General features: G+C 39.8%; 1 protein-coding gene across 1 annotated transcript in view; it reads left to right on the top strand.

Moving 5' to 3' along the window:
- ctnnbl1 (catenin, beta like 1) overlaps nucleotides 1-19,056 on the top strand; it is a 51,154-nt gene extending 32,098 nt beyond the window's left edge. The window contains exons 14-16 of the mRNA XM_046396827.1: nucleotides 9,037-9,174; nucleotides 10,261-10,333; nucleotides 16,869-19,056. Of these exons, the coding sequence (XP_046252783.1) occupies nucleotides 9,037-9,174; nucleotides 10,261-10,333; nucleotides 16,869-16,957 (300 nt within the window). The 3' untranslated portion in view covers nucleotides 16,958-19,056. The remainder of the gene's footprint in view (nucleotides 1-9,036; nucleotides 9,175-10,260; nucleotides 10,334-16,868) is intronic.
- Nucleotides 19,057-19,749: the final 693 nt, after the last annotated feature.

Here is a 19,749-nt window from a genome sequence, read left to right as displayed (position 1 = left end):
GTTTACAGAGGAATGGAAAGCTTGATAGCTGTATGTGAGGATCCTATTGAGCTGTCTGCTTGCATGCATGCATCCGTGTGTGTGTGTGTGTGTGTGTGTGTGTGTCAGTGTGTTGAGCTGTGGCCTAGACAGACCAATGGAGGGATTCAGATAAAAGATAAGCTTCCAGCCAGGGGATAATGGCTTCAACAGAGAGAGAAAGAGCATCCCGTTTTCGGAAAGGGTGGAAGAAGAAAAACAAGGCAGATAGAAATACTGTAAATATCAGAAGAGGAAATAGTGTTAAAATAATAGAAGTGGTTGGTTTAACATGGTAAATTCAGGGAAAAGGTGAAATATTACAAATAAGAGAGTGGGAGTTAGAGTGGAAGAGGAGATGTGGGGCCTGTGTGAGTGGAGACAGATCAGTGTAAGATTCCTATCTAAAGATGACTGAAGATTAATATCTCAGACAGACGTCGTGGTGGGATTGCCAAGAAAAGGCCAGACGGTTTGACATTTTCTCTCCTTTCCTCTCTTTTTCTCCTTTTCTCTCTCACCGTCTTTTTCTGTCACTCTCTCAACTCCTCCTCTGGGTTGGTGAAAGTATGACTTTGTGATAACCTGGTGACAAGAAACCTTGTCTGCGTGTGCCCGTGTCTTTGAAACCACACAGTCAGCCCTTCACAGTTTCAGAGCCATACGGTGAGACGAGCCCACCTGAGGCAGGAAGTGATCATATTTGAGGCCCAGCAACAATATTTTAATCAAAACCATTGCTCATGTTGTACCCGTCAGCGTTTCCAAAATACTGAACCGACAATATTTAGATTCAGAGTTAATTGTAATGCTGCATTTTATTGCTTTTTTCTGTTCTCCTCTGGGATAGGACGGAGGTGGTCCAAAGGCCTGGGGCTGTATTTTGCCCAGGTGTGGGTTAAATGCACAGGCATAAGTGCCAACTTATATACTTCATCTGAGTACATAGAATCATCTCATATAGAAAGTATTTAATGGATATTGTTGCCTTTGTAGAATGCAGCAGTATCCTCCTGTGAACACGCTCCTGATGAGGAGTGCAGAAGATGCAGAATTCACCTCTTAGGAATCAATGTCTCATTAACCTCTAAACTGAGCTGGTTATCTCATCTTTATCTTGAATTTCTGCAGTTTCAGTGCTTAAATCTTTTTTTTTTTATGATCTTTGAGGTCCAATAATGTTTCACATTAACTTCATTTTAAGCAAATTTCAAGAACTGTTTTCAGGGTGTTCTGTGTTGGTTTGTTGGTGGTTACCATGCAGTGGCTTCTTTTTTAGTGAACTGTGTCCAGTCCAGTATCACTCAGCGGATACTGTAGGTCTGCAAGAGTCAAAGCTTCCGCCAAATGTCACGTTATGTTTAATAAGGTGATAAAGACGGCAACCCAGTTCTGTCCAGCGCCTCAGCTGAATCGGCTGTCGTCAGCAGCGGTGTTTTATCTCTCTCTGCTGTGCCTTTTGGTTTCCCCTAGTTAAGCCTGTTTTTAAGGGGCGGTAAGCAAAATGTTTTTCCTCTGCAACATATTACCCACAGATTTCTCAGGAGGATAGCAAAGAAAAAGCTGCTGCTGCTCTTTCTGTGTCTCCAGCCCAGTCCCTTTAATAAGCTGCTTATTTTCCTCCTACCTTGGTATCTCTCTTCTCTCCTCTCTTTCTCTCCTTCTGATTCTCTCCTCCTTTCCCATAAAGCTGTTTTTACCCTCCTGCTATATTTTTCATTTCTGACTCCCCATGCTCTTTCTTTCTTTCTTTCATCTCTCTCTTCCTGTCTTTCGCTCACCCCTAGCATCTATTACTTTTCTCTTCTTTCCTCTCTTAATTGTCTAGTTTTTCTTTCCCTATGTTGTCTCCATTGCATTTGACTGCATTGTCCCTTCTTCCTGTACTTTCTGTTTGCTCATTTTTTTGCCCCCCCCCCCCCCCCCCCCCCCCCACACATTACACCTTCTGCCTGTCCCTCCTCCTCTTTTCCTTTCCCCTGTTTCTTCCCTCCTTCTTCTACTCTAAAGCGACCACTTTCATCTGTCTTTCTCCACCTCTTTTCCTTCCAAACCTTCCCTCTGCTCTCAGCTTGTTGGTAACAGCTCTCAGAGATTGATGAAGCTCAGCAAAACATGGCTGAAGCCGACCTCAATACTGTAAAATGCCTGAGTGCACTTTCCTAGCACCTAAGCACCTGGTTGCTCACTGTGCTTTGACAGTGTGTGTGTGTGTGTGTGTGTGTGTGTGAGGGAGTGAATGAGTGAGAGAGTATGTGCGTGTTTGGTTTACTGAGCTGTAGCCAGAGTGCACAGCAGGAATAGGCTGCTTTAGCATTGCTGACAGTAGACATTTTCAAAGGAGTCTGTGTTAAGTTGGAATTGGGTTTGCACCTGGATTTGATATATTTTGTTTTCTTAAACATCTTCCTAGAATAAATGCCCCCCCTCTCTCTCACTCACACACACACACACGTGCTTTAGTTGTTTTTCCCAAAAGTCTAGTTTTTATTCTTATTTCAATTAACTAAAATATTTTGTGCACATAGTTTTTTTGTTTAATTTAATTTAACTTAATAACCAGACACAGCAAGCACTTCAACTTGTTAACAGACAAGGTTCAATTTGGTCTACCATTAACTTGTTTAATTACTTCAAGTGCTTGTCAATTAAAACAAAGGAATCATCAGTCAGCGCCAGTTAAAACTGAGGAGATGCTGTTTTGTACAGCATTCTTTGAGAAAGAGTTTTTAGAAGATTTGTTACCGTGGGAACTCAACTGTGTATTGTTCCTATCTGAACCCAGATATATGCATGTATTGCCATATGAAGTCCTGCAGTAACACTCATCTCTCCTCCTAGCTGTTGCTGATCATGTTACATAATACTCCTGATGCTTAACAACCAATAAACTGACCAGTGATCTGTGACCATGACAATTCTTAGTCTTATACAAAAGCCATACAACAATTACTACTATCATCCTCCCTTGTATGATGCAATTCATCAGCACCACAAACCACAGAATAAGCTCATGTGGAACTGCTTCAACAAGAACCGAACATTCTGATAACCACAGAGGTGACATTTATATTTGTATTGACATATACGGCATTAGCATAAATCCCATCACCTGTCCAAATAAGTTTTCTGGTACATCTTCTTCACCTGCTTGCTTACTGAAGCTGCAGGGACCAAAAAAAAAACCTGAAAGTTGTTTAGAACTGCAGTGGGTGTGTTTTCCAGCACAGACTAAATGACATTGTGTTCATGGTAGCAAGTACCTCCTCCCTCCTGGTGAATCTGCTGTTTTGCTTTGCCCCACTTTGTGAACAAACTAATTGATGTACGCCCAAAGCAAGCCTTTTTCTGGGAGATTATCATAACTTGAAATCAGCATGTTGTCTGGTGCTCTCACAAAGTTCTAGTTTTTTTTTTTTCCTCAAAGTTTACCTCATTATCAACCTCTGTATCTCTATTTTTTTAATGAGGGTATCTAACCTCTCTCTTTCCGGTGTTTGTTTAAGCCTCATAAAGAGCATTACGCCCTGCACACACTCACACTCGCAGACACACGGTCACAGTGGGTTTTTAGAAAGTGCTGACAAAGAAATCACTTTAATCCTGCATCCAAGCATCCCGGCGGAATAGCAACCAATCACACACTCTCACATGCACACATGCACGCACATTATCTCATACACAGTTATACAAAACCCAGTACGGACACCCAGAAGGTTCTTGTTCAGTGATGCACGCACATTTCTTACAATCATGTTGTCAACAGACACAAACATGCCTACATGGTTTCAAGTATGCACAACAACACTAGCACTGCACACATAAGTCAGAAACACCTCATCACATAAACACACATGCACAATGTGGCTGGGTTACTGTAAAGGGACTGCAACTGAAAATCACTGCAAATTACTTTGTCTGTTCTGTAGCCAGGCTGCCAGGCTCCCCTGAGGTTGCAGTAATTGACTTGTCCAATCCCTCCTTTCAACACGTTATTCTTTCTCCACTTCCTCTGTCCAGTGTTTGCCAGAGGGACCAAGCTGCCACACAAAAGATATTGGCCGCAATGTCAAAGCTCACAAGTGGACAAAACTCTGCTGCTGTAATGAACACTGCCACATTGCCTGCAACGGGTCAGGTTTTAATATCCCAAATGTCCATTTCCACTGCTCACAATGATGAATATTTAATACACTTGTTGGGGTTCGAAACGCTCCACTCCTTGTAAAGATTTACAAAAAGTAACTTGGCAACTTGTTTAGACTAGCTTGTTTCGTCATCGTTCATCACGATGGCGGCACGCATAGACGCAGTGGCTTAGTGTTCTCTTTCCTGGTGCAAGGGTTACAGAATTATAACAAATGTCCTACCTAGGCAGTGCTTTGTGACAAACACCTCTGGAGCATTTTTATGGCTTTGATAAACATGAAACACAACATAACTGACAATAGAAAAAAAACAGGCATTTCCTTGGAAATTAAATTAGAATAGATAAAACTGATTGCAAAAGGATACACCTTTAATATTGTAATAGACAGATGTGTTTCTAGTTTCAAGAGAATTGACACATTGAGTGTAATTTAAATTTTCATCCTGGGTTCATTTACTTGCAGCTGATAGGAAGGAGTGACAGTCATTGAATTCTTGGACAGCCAGAGAAACATCGAGAAGACCAGCGACCATGTTTGAACAGGGATGAGGGTGACAGAGGCTGATTGAAATGTCATTAATTTTGCAGGTATTTGGTCATAAACCAAAGTATTGGATTTAAAACAAATTAGACACCTGAGGGATCATTAAAGTTATCAAAATTCAAGAGGTAGTGAACGTCTGTACCAAGTTTCTTGACAATCCATTCATTTGTTGCTTTTACATTTTGCCCAGTACTGTCTACCTCAAAAAGTCTGAATCACCAGTCATTCAGACGCTGGTCAACATTTCAGAATTTCATGCAATCCATCCAATAGTTGCTAAGGAAATTCAGTCTGGACCAAGGTAGTGAACCAACCATAGAGCCACTTCTCAACTATGGCTAGAAATATGTCCAGCATTGGACAGGCTGTTTCTTTTATGTCACATCTCTGCCAGTAGATTCTGAGCACAATCAATTCAAAAGCAAGATGTTTTGTTTTAATGTTATAATATAAAGTTAAAATGAGCATACACACCAATCAGCCACACTTTTAAAACTACCTGCTAAATATTTTCTAGGTCCCTCATTTGTGCTTCCAAAACAGCTATGATATGTCGGGCAAGGACATAAGACCTCTGGGGGTATTTTGTGGTCACTGGCATCAGAATGTTAGATCCTTTGGATCTGGTGCATTGAGGATGTATTCAGTGCATCCTGCAGATTCTTGGTCAGGTTGGGATCTGGGGAATCTCCAGACCTTTCTTGTGGTCCATGAGACACCTGGCATTTGTCAGATACCTTGATGAACTGTCTGGTGAGCTCTTTGGGAAAATCTAACACTGCTTGACTCCTGGCGAGTCACCATACCAGAGTTTCATCACTATGGGTGCATTTCAGCCCCTTTCAGCTCATTCAGATAAAGGCAACAAGGAAAAATGTGAATCTGTTCTCTTGTGTTTTTGCATGCTTCTGTTTTGTTTCTTGTTTCTTAGATCCTCTGTTGATGTAGTGATGTGAATTATATTGCCCTTCATTACCTTGACAAGCCACACTTACACCCCGAGACACTGACAGAATTATACATTATATATTATATTTTAGGTCTGTCTCCTTTATGCATGGAGCTAATGAAGCTCTTAAGACTATATTAGTCCCTGCCAAGTTAATACTTATGAGGAGTGTCCCCATCCCAACCATCTCTGATTCCTCCTCTGTCATTTCTGACAGCCACATCTTCCTCCCGGGCAGATTTTTTGTGCAGTAAATAAACCAGACAGAGCATCTGACTGCAGGGTCACACAGAAAGATGATGCCACTTGAACTTGCATCCAAATCCTGACACACTGAAACCATGTTGCATTCAATAGAATATTATAAGTCAGTAGCTTAAGCTAACAACAGAAGAATTTACTCAGAAGGGAGTATGTAAGACATCGGGAAGATGATAAGGTTTTTTTTCCTGAATTACTGAAGTTTAACCAGATGAATCCAGGCAGAAGCTAGTTTATTAAGGTTTCACTAATTAAATCTTTAGTCATGCATTGTAAGTCTAGATGAAGTGTGGTAGACTGATTAAACGAGTTTTTTTGCCTCTGCGGTTATACTACAGTGCAAAAAGTTTTTTGTTTTTTTTTTGTTGTTGTTGTTGTTGAATTGAATTGAATTGAAATGAATTGTATCATCAGTGTTTTAGTGGGGTTGCCCCAGTCAGGATTGAATTGCCTGCCATTGAAGTGGAGGAAGCTGAATCCTTCAACCATTTGTCTGTGACTTTGAGCTGTGTCAACAGGATATGGATTACTTTTAGCTGCTTGTTTCAGTCTTTTATCTGTTACTTTTTGATATTCATTAAGATGTTTATCTTTTAATTTAAGATAACTGTTTTAACTGTGTATCCATCACTTTTTATTTCAGTTTGTCCATTAAGATAAGCTAACTGTTCCTGAATGACCTTCCTGTTACTTACTTCAGCTGTTTATTCATTGATTTAAGGATATTGATTCCACTGTTTATCCATTATTTTAAGCTATATCAACTGTTTGTCTTGTACTTTTCACTAATTATTTTATCTGTTTAGCTCATTAAGGGCTCATTATTTCAAATGTTTATCTTCTCCCAGCTAAGTATTAAACCCTTTATTCATTACTTTTAGCTAGCCATTTAGTTCTGTGCTAGTGTGCTAACTAGTTATCATACAGTCTCATAGTTTTGCAGCTGGAGGTATGCACTGTGCAGTCAGATTACTGTAGCTAGTAGTTTACTAGTTATTGTGACAATACATATAATAACAATCAGCAACAGATTAGTTGAACCGCTTCTCAGTCATTCCATATACCCCAGCATAGAAATGAGGGAATCTATGGTCTCCATCATCTTCTTTTGTTGTCGCACATAGCACTGAAATATGTACAGTATTTTTACTGATTTTGTCAGTGCCTACATCGTAAACCAAAGAGCAGACACGTTTCATATGGTTTCATCCCTGCGCAGCTGATAGGCTATCATGGAAGCATGTGGATATACAGTAATTGAGCTGTCCAAGGGCTTCTCTGAAATTGCCTCCAGCTCTGCTTTGCAGTTGTAGTCATGAACAATAACAATGATCACCGGAAATACACCTGCTTCCTGTGTGAAACGACAAGAAAAAATGCCAACACCGGGTATATGTTGCATGTGTGCATGCTGTTTTTCAGTACCCTCAGGTGTCACATGTATGTATTGTGTTCTATCTGTTAAAGCCATTTAAGCCTACATCCTATTATCTTTGCTGACGTTGGATTGTGAGATTTGTGTAACTTTGCCGCAAGCTACCGCATTGGCTCAGAATAATGAGCAGAGTTGTCCTGGAAACTGAGATAATCTTTTTTTCCTACAGGAAAGAGAAACACAGTCTACATTCAAATAGCTTTGTTTCAAGTTTTTTGCATCTAGTTAACAGCAGCAAGGCGAAGCTTTGGGACTATTTTACAATGCGATAACTCTCCGCTTTGTAATAAAACAGAATTCTGTGTTTTACTCTGGGGACAGAGAAGAGACAAATGCTCTACATTCAATGGCTTTATTAAAGGTTCATGTTTTAATTATCTGCATTGTTTTGCATCTTTTACAAGCTACAGTTGACACTGTACAGTACGGCTTTGTTCTGAGGTTGAGTCTGCTTTGTCTTTTCTCTGTCAGAATGAGATCATTAAAGCAGGACATCATCCTCAGAATGCATTGTCTCAAAAATGGATGTGTTTTGCATCCCAGCTCTGCAGCTCTGAATGGTTTTCCCAGAGTAGCCTTGTAGTGTATCCTCAGGAGCTGCCCACTGATTGAGGCCTGTTAATGAGCTGAACTTCGGCTATAATTGGGTTTTACAGTGTAATTGATCTTTAAGGACAAGGCCGTTTGGAAGTTTTAATTTTCTCTGAGATTAAATCGTTGGGATGTAAATGTCATGTGTGGCACCTTTTAGCTTCAGGCAGCAAGCTATTTGTTGTCATTAGTAATGCTTTGAAAAGTTGCCCTTTTTCTTGATTTACTGTGTCACACACTATAGCACACTTTGCTTTTTTTGTGTGTGCTGGACCTGAAAGAGATACAGATTGAGCCAGTGTGATTGCGCAAGTCAAATAGTCAATACTAAAAAATTTTTATGAGAGGCTTGTGGTATGTAGGTTTGTCCTTGGTTTCTTTCAATCAACTCAACTGACTGGTTCAATTCTGTTGGGAAAATGCTGCTGAAGTGATAATACACGACACATTCTGTAAAATCCTCCGTTGTGTATGAAATGTTCAAAAAAAGTTGCATCTTCATTGTGTGTGCTTTGTTGTCCTCGGTGCAGCAATGCAACATTATGTATGCCCTTAACTTTCGTCCCTCTCTCCATGCATGGAAGTAAAACTGTGCGACACCAAAACACTTAACACACCGTCTGTATTTCTGTGCCACTCGAGTGGCTTACACTCCAGACTCCCCTCTCCCCCTCAGGTCTGCTTCTTAATCTCTAATGATGATTAATGTGGGCTGTGTGCGTATTGGCAGCTCTGTGTTATTGGCATACTGACAGGGTTGTTAAGATGGATAACTACGCTAGAGTGTGTATGTATGTGTGAGCTTGTGAGCATCAGTGGCGCAGCCTCCTCTTTTGCAGCTTAGCTGTGAAATCAATTGATTTGTGTGGTCAATGGAGAAAATGGATCTGTGGGGAAGAAAAAGAAGAAAAACAACACCTAAATTAAACTGAGTCTCTGAATTTGTGTTTGTTGAATCTGTGTTAAGTTTAGGGAAGCAATAGAAACCCTGCCAGGAACAGTGAATTGGGATTTATTTGCCTCACCATGTATAAAAACATGTTTTCTTTTTGAAGTGTTTACCTTTGTTTACATGTGTGTGTGCGCAGGAGATGGTTCGCAGGGGTGAGATCCTAGATGACAACATGGAGGATGAGTTCTACCTTCGCCGTCTGGACGCCGGACTATTTGTCCTTCAGTTGATCTGCTACATTATGGTGGAGATCAGTAACTCAGGGATATCACAGGTACACACACACAGACACACATAGTCCTCTGATTGTTTAGACATGTGATCAGACAAGCTATAAAACAGACAGGAGTCACATGGCTTTTATGAGCACTGCAGCCATGTGGCTCAAGCACCTGGACTCTGGCAGTGCTACTTTGAGTTTTTCAGACACCACAACACTTGCAGTATAAAAAGTACTTGTGGTATAAAAATCGACACTGTGTCAGGTACACTAACAGTTGAGATGTTTGATCTGTTGTGTAGATTGTTCCAATGTTTGTTTATGCATGTTTGTGACAACAGTGTTTAGGCTTCAAGTCTTTGAGCGGACGTTTCCCATGGCAGTGACTGACATATCAGTTTCTGTGGTGTATTACTTACTGGAACGTGTCATAGGTCCATATGGCCTATGGACGTCGATACAAGGCTTTAAATAATCCCACATACAGTGCCATATCTGTCAAGCGTTGACAGTCTTAGACAACTCAACCAAGTGTTCCAGGCTTTGAAGCCAGTTTGACATAGTGGCCAAACTGGGTCATTACAACATTATCTGACACACAGCCACATAAAGACCTTTTCCCCTAACCTTCCACTGTGAAAAAAGCAGCTACAAGAGTGGATACACTGAGTGCCACAACCCCTGTGAAATGATTAGTTACAGTATCAAAATTGTATCCGTTTGGTCCGATAACATTTTGAAAGTCTAGAAGAGCCTCCTGAACAAATCATTTAATTCCCATACAAATTTGAAGGAGGCTGATGATACTGATACTGCTTCCCTTATGTTTCTGCACAGTGTTTATTTGGGGTTTGGTAATTGCCAGTATGTCAGTTGTCGGTATGTCAGTAAGACTATCGACAGATCATTTTTACCTGTTAACATGGGTGCTGAAATGAAAAGCAACGGGTTCCCCAACACACATACACCGCTCACACAGACATTGTGTCCCAGGCAAATGCAGGAGGTGCCGTCACTGCAGAAAGATAAATATAATGTAAATATAATATAAACACAATATAATGGAAACAAGCATCAATCGTCATTTCTCAGTGAAAACACATTTTAATTTTAATTTTTCCTCTTTTTCTCTGCACTTAGCTGCAGCAGAGGGTCCATCAAATTCTCAACATAAGAGGAGGATCTGTCAAAGTAGTGCGCCACATCATGAGAGGTAAGTAACTTTATTTTCTTTAAGACCTTCATTTTTCAAATAAAATGCAGCACTCACTTAAGACCAGCTTTAGTTACGATTAAAGGCAATGTCCAAAAAAACAGGGGAAAGAAGTCACCAGTGCATCCATCCATCCATTTTCTGTACCATGGGGGAGGTAGAGCCTATCCCAGCTAGTACATGCATGGCAAATTAATCTTAATAATTAGCATCTTATCTTTTAACAACATAGTCAAATCATACGCTGCACAGTTGTTGATCCAATTGTCTCGTTTTAACAGAAACACTTTCACTCACTGATAAATGAATTCCAATCAATTGTACTCTGTTGCCTTCTCTGTCTCACAAGAAGGGATTACACACTGCTGGAACACACATACACTGTGTACACACTGCTGGATTCTCTTCATTGTGAACAAATTAACATAACAACTGGTGAATAAATGATTATGATAAAATATACTTATAGAATGTGTGAATTAGAAATAAATCCATGATTCTGTTATAGCCTGTTTCAAATAAAGGGCTTTCTTCAGGGAAAGCACAGAACAAATATTAAGAAATTTTTTATATATGATGTAAAACATGAAGTCACTCAAGATTTTTCAACTTGGATGAAAAAAAATTAATGGATTTTGCGCTATTAACCAACCCAAGTGGTACTGTCTGAGTAAAACTATGAATCCCTGTCGGATTTACAGGTTGACCTGGCCCATGAACACAAATCCCTCACATCTGAGTGAAATGGGACAAAATAAGAAAAGTTAGATTTATTTTGGCAAGGCAAAAATACCCATAATATCTACAATAGCTGCCCCTACATCTAAGACAATTCATATTACTTTCACTGAAGCATTTTGTTGACACATTTGTTTTAAAATCCTATTTTCACTGATTCTGGCCCTGGTCAGAAGCAACATTTCAGGGGGGAATGTTGGTATAGTCTTTGCTCTTTGGTAGTTTTTGTTTGATAGCAAGCCCATGCTGTTGGCCTGCCAAAGTGCTGGCTTTGGAATAAAATAAAATGCTATGCATAATGTCACTCGTCCTTATTTCGTTGAACAAAGGAAAAAGGGCCTGGACAAACTTTCAGTGTGTAGCATGAAAATACAACTGTCTTTGTTTTGTTTTTTTTTTGTTTTTATCTGAGTTGCTCTTTTTTTGTGCATGTTTCCGTCCAGGAATACATAACACACACAGCTTTTAAAAGCTAGTAGCTAGTTCTGTCAGTTGGGATATTAGGAGACCTCCGACTCGAGGGGTAGATGGATAATATTATGACCTGGAGTTCCTGAAGGCCATTAGATATAAAATGCAGGTGGAAAACTAATTTAATTTTAAAGTTATGGCAGCAATAAATAAACCCAGAGTACAACCCAGTATATGACATATCTCGATAGCAGCACAGATACAAATATTTATCACTTTTTGTTCTCATTAAATGTGCACAGATGGTAAAACAATATGCAGAAATGCCTCCTGGCTTGCAAGTGTACGTTGTAATTTAATCACATTGTCATTTTGAGAGGAGCAGAGACTGTCGGTGTGTCCTTCATTGTTGTTTTTTGTTCCCTGTCCCAAAGATTTCCTGTCCTATTGTATTTGTTTTCTGTTTGGTCTTCAAAGACCTGGCAGGTGTGTTATTTTCTTCCTGGTGTGACATCCATCCTTCCTGTATCATTGTCAAGTAAAGCCCGAGGACGAGCCTCCGTTCACACACCCTCTGACTCTCGATGGCATGTAGCACTGTAGATAGAGCCATCCGTCACGCATGGTGGTGCCAGCAAGCGTGGCAATTCTCCAGTCCTTACTGAGTGTGTGTGGGAATTGTTGTGTTCCACTCATCTGTATGTTTGCATACATACACACGTGCTGGGTAGTTTTCGCAGTACTTTTTTGCTTACTAGTATGACGTTTTGTTTGTGTGTGCATACAATGTTTGCCTTTAGCCTGCCTACATATTTATGTGTGCATGCGTGTCCTTGCTTGCTTCCAACTGCATGTTTTACATTTTAAAATATCATTGAGAGAAGGTCTATGCAGGTGTGTACATGTTCATGCACTGTACCCTTGCATGTGTATTTTTAAGTCCAGCATTTTATGCATGCTAATTTGCATGTTGTGTGTCCTTGTATGATCTTGACATGACTTATTTATTTATTTGTCACAAATCGTGTTTGTGTGTATGTGTGTGTATGCATCAGCACTGTGTAATGTCATTGCGCCACTGCTTTCTCTGTGTGTGTGTGTGTGTATATGCCATCACCCATTCCTTTCCTCCCTCTCCAATTTCAAGTGCTCTGCCCGCCCAGTGTGTAACTGCAGAAAAAGGTTAAGCACATGCAGAGTGTGTCCCCAACTCTGTCGTCTTGACCTCAGTTGGCTTTAGTTCGCTGAATGGGAAGCAGCAGTAGGAAGGAAGAACACTGATTTCACTACTGTTGTAAAAACCAGCTGTGAGGTTTTCTACTCCAAAAACCTTTGGCAGGTAGTTAGACTTAAAGGACCGGCTGTAAATGATGACACTGCATGAAGCCTTTTAGATAATATTAATGGAGCTCTGAGAAACGACTGTACATGACAAGAATAAAAATAAAGCACAGGCAGGTGATGAAATTTCTCGCTCATTGCAGTCCGCAACTCTGGGCAACATCACAAGAACAGGACTCAGGATTTTGGCCAGTGACAAGCTAGATTTCTTCTTTGCCCTAGGGTCATGTGATGCTCAAACAAAGTGTTTTTCCAACCTCAACGGAAGGCAAAGGACTTTATAGCTGTTCTATATGGCCACACCCAAAGGAAGAATAAAAAGCCAGCTGCCATGGCAAGAGGAGACCTGATATCATTTAAATACTTGTATAACGCCGCACATTTTCAGACAGTCCCTTGTGGAAGACGTTCATAATGTTGCACTCGGTTGTTCACATGAAAAGCAACAGAAATGGGACAGGGGAGGCTCCTTTCCCTCTCTCTCTTTCTTATAGTTGGCAAAGCTGTGTGAAGTGGATGTGAATGTCGGAACGTCCGCTTCGTGAAGTTGTGAGCCAAAATGCAGTTATAGTATTGAGGTACTATATTGCAGTAGTCTTTTCTGAGTTGTTAGTCACTGTTAGTTTTGTCAGGTCAGTTTCAGACTGGTTTAAGAGTGTTTTAAATGAGTCATGGTGTCCCAGCTGCAGCTGTAATCACACTATAAGTCCTACAGTGTGTCCCCATCCTTGGCTGCTGCTGCAGAGACCGCTCCTGGAAATGATTCTCCTTGTACTCATGGCAGATCAGTCCCACTCACTGACCTGAGTAATGGCGATGCTCAGTACTGTATTGTCCTCTGCCGCGTTGCCGTGGTGACAGAAGGAGAGAGTACCAGCATGCCAAAGAAAAGGTTCTGCACAGAGTTGAGGAGTCACCGAATCTCTGACCTTTCTGTCTGTGTGGCTGACTGCAGCACCATTTATAGACATGGTCGCACACACACACAGGCACAGTGACAGGCTGGCAATGAAAGAGGCTGCCGGTTTTCATGTTTTTGTTGTGTGGCTCTCTTCCTGTCCTCTTACCTGCTTTTCTTAGTCAACCTTAAAATTCTGGCATTTTTTTTAGTTCAGCAACATCTCACACCTCAAATTCAAATCCCTGGTGCTGCCATTCAAGGCTGCTGAAGAAGCTGCATGTCTCTGTGCAAACCTACATCTCCATTCCTCCTGAGAGTGGTCCAGCTTGTGGTTTTTGTTAGCCCAACTCTCCTCAGAATACCTAATGATGGAGTGACCTCCTGTGTCCCAAAATGTCTTGGTATGGTGAAGCATTTAGATTTTACCCTCACTGGCAGTCAGGGGCTGAGCGCAACCCCTGAAGAACAGCCCCATACCACACCTGAATACAGTAGTAACAGGGTATGTCTGAATATTTTTATCTTTACAGTATAATTAAGTACATTTTGACCCTTTGAAGAACATCTGGACTACACTACCAAGCTCCTTTTTTCATTGCATGTTTTCTTTGTTGTATTGGTATTTAAAGAAAGCATCTTCCTCCACCTCTGCCATAATTCAACATTATTCTATCATAGGTATGAATTCGTAATATTAAACCCTAGAGATTTTAGCTTTTTTCATGCCTAGAGGAAGAGTTTGTATGGAAATGTAACATTGTTGGCAGCTGAATACCTTAAAGAATAATTAGGGTTCATTAAAACCTGGATCTTGTTGATGGTTTTGACTATCATGCTTAGTGGTAATTACAAGGCTGTTAAGTAAATAAGGTGACAATATGAGCAGTACGAAATCACCAGTTAACAAACCTTCGTGTTATCCAAAACTTATTTAATAAAGACGAAATTAAAGTGAACAGGAAAGCTGGGTTCAACAAGATAGCTGTGTGCACTTTCTGTTTTTCTGTGCATGACGATTGAGATGCCCACACTTTCAGCTTCAAATAAAGTGTAATGTAATTCATATAATCAGGCTAAACTGGTGGCTTGTCTACAGCCTATTTGATCAATTATCTGGTTGTACGTTTCTTGCAAACTCATACTTAATTTAAGTGTTTTCGCCACGTTCCCAGATCTCTGCAGTTAATTTGGTTTGTACAATTCCATCATACAAATGATGGGCACTCCAGCATTCATAAAGACAAGCAGTGTTCATCCATAATTTCTCTGAAGTGCCTCCTGACTTCCATTGTGTCTGTCAGCATCCTTTATGTACGATCTAATAACATAACCCCCCTGCCTCCTCCTACACCACCCTTTCCCAAAAAAACAAAGTCTTCTCGTGTCTTTGACATCCATGTGTCATCCATCTAAACCCTGTGGACTCTTGTCAGGAAAGCCCCCTTCATTCTCCTCTCTCTGCAGAGAAAAGTAGTCTTTTTCATCTCTCTGTCTCGACATCCCGGGGTTTAATGTGTAATCCCTGCCTCAGACGCTGGAGATGGAGTGAATGCCTGGACTCCACCGGGGCTGCAACTTTCTCTTTTTGCATATTAGACCCACAAATCCTCCGTCTGACGGTCTCTCATGGCCTTGTGTGGGAAGCAGACGCGTGAAATGAAGAAAACGTTCAGAAGCACACAATGAAGTACAAGCACTGCTCAGTACACCTGAACTTGTTTCCGTTCACAGCCAGAAGACACATATATATATAAGCATCTCTCCAAAGAAACATTCTGGAATTCGACTGATTGTGACAACGTTATGGACGGACTACAGACGGTCTAGAAGAGAGGGAAAGGCCTTTTGAATAATGTTAGCTCTTTTTTGTCCATAAAAGTGCATTCAGTTCCTTAACTCAGCTGTAGTGAGCACCCTGAATGAAAATGGTCCTCTCTTCTCTGAAGTTACAGCATATTTGACTCCATTCTCTGGTTGCTTTATTTTAAATGACAAAAGGAGAGAAAATTGATTTAAAATTCCCACTGAGGTACTAACAGGATAAAGAGGGCGACTGTACTCAGGCACTTTGTGTTTGTGTGTTTGTGGTTAACATACATTTGTTGGTGAGTTGTAGGGGTGTAGGTATATAAATGCAAATACATTATCCAGTCATGCACAGATATTGCGTTCTGAACCAGATACCAGTCTCTCCGCTGGCACAGTTTACCTCAAATGTAACACATCATTATTCAGTTAAATCTAAACAGACACACACCTTAATAGTTTTGTCAGGGTCTCAAATGTCCATCAGAGATAGCCATCCATAAATCAATTTAGAAATCAGATGTAAAAATAAAAGAAAGGATAACCACGAGTGTTATTTTTATCTTGTGACCTGACCGAGACGAGTCAGGAAGCGTCACGATAAGTGCATTAGGAAGGGCCAAGGGAGCTTTTTAGATCAGTAGATTTATATGGGTTTTTTTGTTGTTGTTTTTTTGCAATGATCGTTCAAACGCTGTAGAATTTTCATCTGGACCTTATTCTTCCATCGCATGCACAATCTCCTTTTACCAACTGATCTATTATGGTTTCGTTTTTTGTCAGTAGTTTTCTCATTTTTCAAAACAGACAGTTCAGAACAACTTTGCATTCATCTGGGTCCCCTCCTGTTATATACAGAAGAAAAAAAGAAAATGTTGCAAAAAAAAAAAAGCCCACTGTAATTCTGACAGTGTATTTTGTATTTTTCAACTACACTCAGCAAAAATGTAAACAGAAGGCTTTTTCATCCCCATTTTTGTTTGTTTTTTTTGTTTTTTTTTACAAATGAGTTTATATTTTTGTTTAACAACTTCCAGTAGAAACCACATCCACAAATATCCACAAATACTCCAGCTTCTCTGTGAGGATTTGCTGCTTTTTGTGTTTTATATCATTGTAAACGGACTGCATTTGGATTTAGGGAGTCTTGGTCATGTTCAGCTGCTGTTCAAATTTGTCTTTATTTATACATAATCTTTCTCTCAGGAGGATTTTGCTGTTCAAATGTATCTTCCATTCAGTACTTTGGACTGATCTTGTGAATTTCTGGCTTTAAGGATGTTCTCTGTGATCTCTAAGGTCAAACAAAAGGTCAAAACGCCTCTTTGTCTTTTGCAGAGTACGCTGAGAGCATCGGAGATGGGAAGAGCGATGAGTTCAAAGAGGCTGAGCGGAAGAGGATCATGGACCTTGTAGACAACTTCTAATCTGACTTTCTCTCTTTTGCTGTCTCTCTCTCTCTCTCTCACACACACACACACACTCACTCATACACAAACGGCACATTCTTACAAATGAAAACACTGAAACCCCACTTTTCCAATTTGCAACAGATGGACTGATGGTGACTGCGACCTCAGACTAAGAATTTAAAGGCAGTGGTTTGCTTTTCCCTAACATGCTGTAACTGGGTATGTTTACATGCACAGTAATTCTGTGAGAACCAAAGCAATCATTTGTTATTTACTTATTTTCATAGTTCAAAGAAACTCTTAAAATAACCCAGTTTGCTGTGCCACTTTTACCTTGCCTGCATCTTTTACATTGAAATGTTTAAAAAAAAAAGAAGAAGAAGAAACTGGAGTTTATGGAAATGATCATTGATAATTTGTATTTTTTACTATCTAAGAAGCACAACCTGTATGTGCCAGAAACCTGGTTAAAATTCAGCAATTGCTGTGCGTGTTAACATGCTGACTGAGAGCAGAGGCATTGTAGCTGGACTGAAACGCAGCGAACATGAGCTGTTTATTTTCCGTACTGTGGTGTTGAACACTGCAGGGTAATTATGGACAGATTTTGCATAGATTAATATCTTCTCCCTCAGCGCTCCCACTTTACCTGGTTTGTTTGTTTTGGGTTTACATGTAATTTTTTTTTTCTAATAAAACATTTGGTAATAAAATCTTGATTGCATGTTTGGTTTGTTTGATGAATGTCACCGTGTAGTGAGCAAGATTGGCACAGCTCGTTGATAACCGTCTGTCTACGCTTGGTTACTGTTGCACAGAGCCACAGATGGAGACGGCAAACCTGTATCTGCAGCTTCCTTTGCAGAGAGAAAGGGAGAGACAGAGAGTCCTCATAGTGTCTGAACCCACCCACTGCTGGATCTCAGCAGCCTCCCAAAGCTCTCAGCCCACTGCTGTTTTTCTTTGTGGTGCTGTTCACACATATCAGTGTGGAGGTATGTTATGATAAAGCTGTACACACAAACCTACTATATTATTCTCCTCGTCCTGTGCACAATACTTTGACTGTTCACTGTCTTCGCTGTCTTTCTACTCAAGAAAAGGAAAAAAAAAAGATAATAATAATAATTCCCAATTAGTAGTACATTTTGAGTGTGTGAGAGTGACAGATTAGTGCACAGAGGAAATGGAAGAAACTTGGAAGTTTTGCAGAAACTTGGAATGAAGAGCTTAACCACTATTTTTAGACTGTCTGACACCTCCGTATGGTGTGAAAATAAAATAAAAAAAAATTCATGGAAAATTGTCCATGAGGAAATGGTTTTCTAAACCTATATATATATATGTGTGACAGTAGTACACTCATCCCTGGCTCATCGATGCACAAAAAAGATGCTTGACTGTCTGATCCAGAAAGGAGGTTAGAGGGCAACGTGACAGGACAGAGTGGTCTAAAATGCATATTATGGTAAATGTACAGCAAGTGTATTTTTTTTTTTCATGCATAAAAAGAATAAAGTGTTACCTTTACATGCTGTTTTTTTACTTTTGCAGTATAGGTACTTTAGTATTACGTACAGTAACACTGTATATATGTATAATGTACAATGGGGGCTTTTATAGTGTATTATAATACTTCATGACTACATTCATAAAACAGTGTTTTCTGATGCATCATATCAACAGCCGTGAAACATTATAGATGTGACTCATAATGAATTAGTTGATAGCTCTTATGAGTGCTCTTGACTTCTGTATAAACAAGAATTTGACTGGTGGGGCTTATAGTTATGATGACCAAAACTCATCTGTCACCACCTCAACAATCAACTGTAGTAAGAACTCATAGTTTATACAGTAGTAAGTTATCATTGTATGTGTTAAGTACATATGGATGCATCCATAGTAACTGTATGTGTCTTTGTAACTTTTCATTTTTAGTGTTGAGTGTAATGCATTTTCATTTAAGTGATTATTATATGAGATGCCAAAATGCAGAGAATTACCAGTAAAGATTTCTATGCTTTAGGATTGGAACCCTAAGCTATAAAACCTGTATGATACTGCATATTCAAAGTAAGCATATTCAAGAAAAATACATGCATACAATACAATTTGTCTGCTTTACTTTCACTGTGGGATGTAAATAGTGAGTTGGTGTTCTAACAAATCATCAGTAACTGTATGTAACCTCTGTAATAATTAGACTCATTACAATCTCATTCACACACTCAAATTGTGATTGGTTGGTTTAACATCTAGTTAGATTAATTGGTTTTTATACTGTAATGTGATTAAAGCAATTTACTTCCAAAATCCAGCTAGTTTATTACAGTAATGTAGTTCTAGTCTAATACTACAAAGTTTGAAATATCTACAGTCCATCATAACGGAGCAAACTTCAGTGGCTGATGAAGACTGTTTGATTTGGTGGAAATCTCCAGAATAAGAAGGCCTCGACAGGAGATTATTTTGTCAACTGCTTTTTTTAAGGTCAAGTATAAAATGAAAACATTTAGGTAGGAAAGAGAGTAAGAGTGTGCACCTTATCAACACTCTTTTCAGCATTTTGACCTGAAGTAATGCAGAAATAATGTTTCATTTAAGTTGATGTTTTACAACAAATTACCTATGTATTGCTAAGGTGAATTCATTTTGTACTCTCCATGTCTAAAGGCTATTATGAACAGACATCTCTTAACCGTCTACTGTACCAGATGCAGCCTTTATTTGCATTGGTGGATTGCCTTTAGGATATTCCTGTATCATTAATTACTCCTTCAGTGGGGCACGCCCTCTCTGGATTC

This window comes from Scatophagus argus, chromosome 8 (genome assembly GCF_020382885.2).
Source record: "Scatophagus argus isolate fScaArg1 chromosome 8, fScaArg1.pri, whole genome shotgun sequence".
Classification (NCBI taxonomy): Eukaryota; Metazoa; Chordata; class Actinopteri; family Scatophagidae; genus Scatophagus; species Scatophagus argus.
The sequence above is the reverse complement of the archived record's forward strand: the minus strand, read 5'-3'. Positions and strand labels throughout refer to the sequence as shown.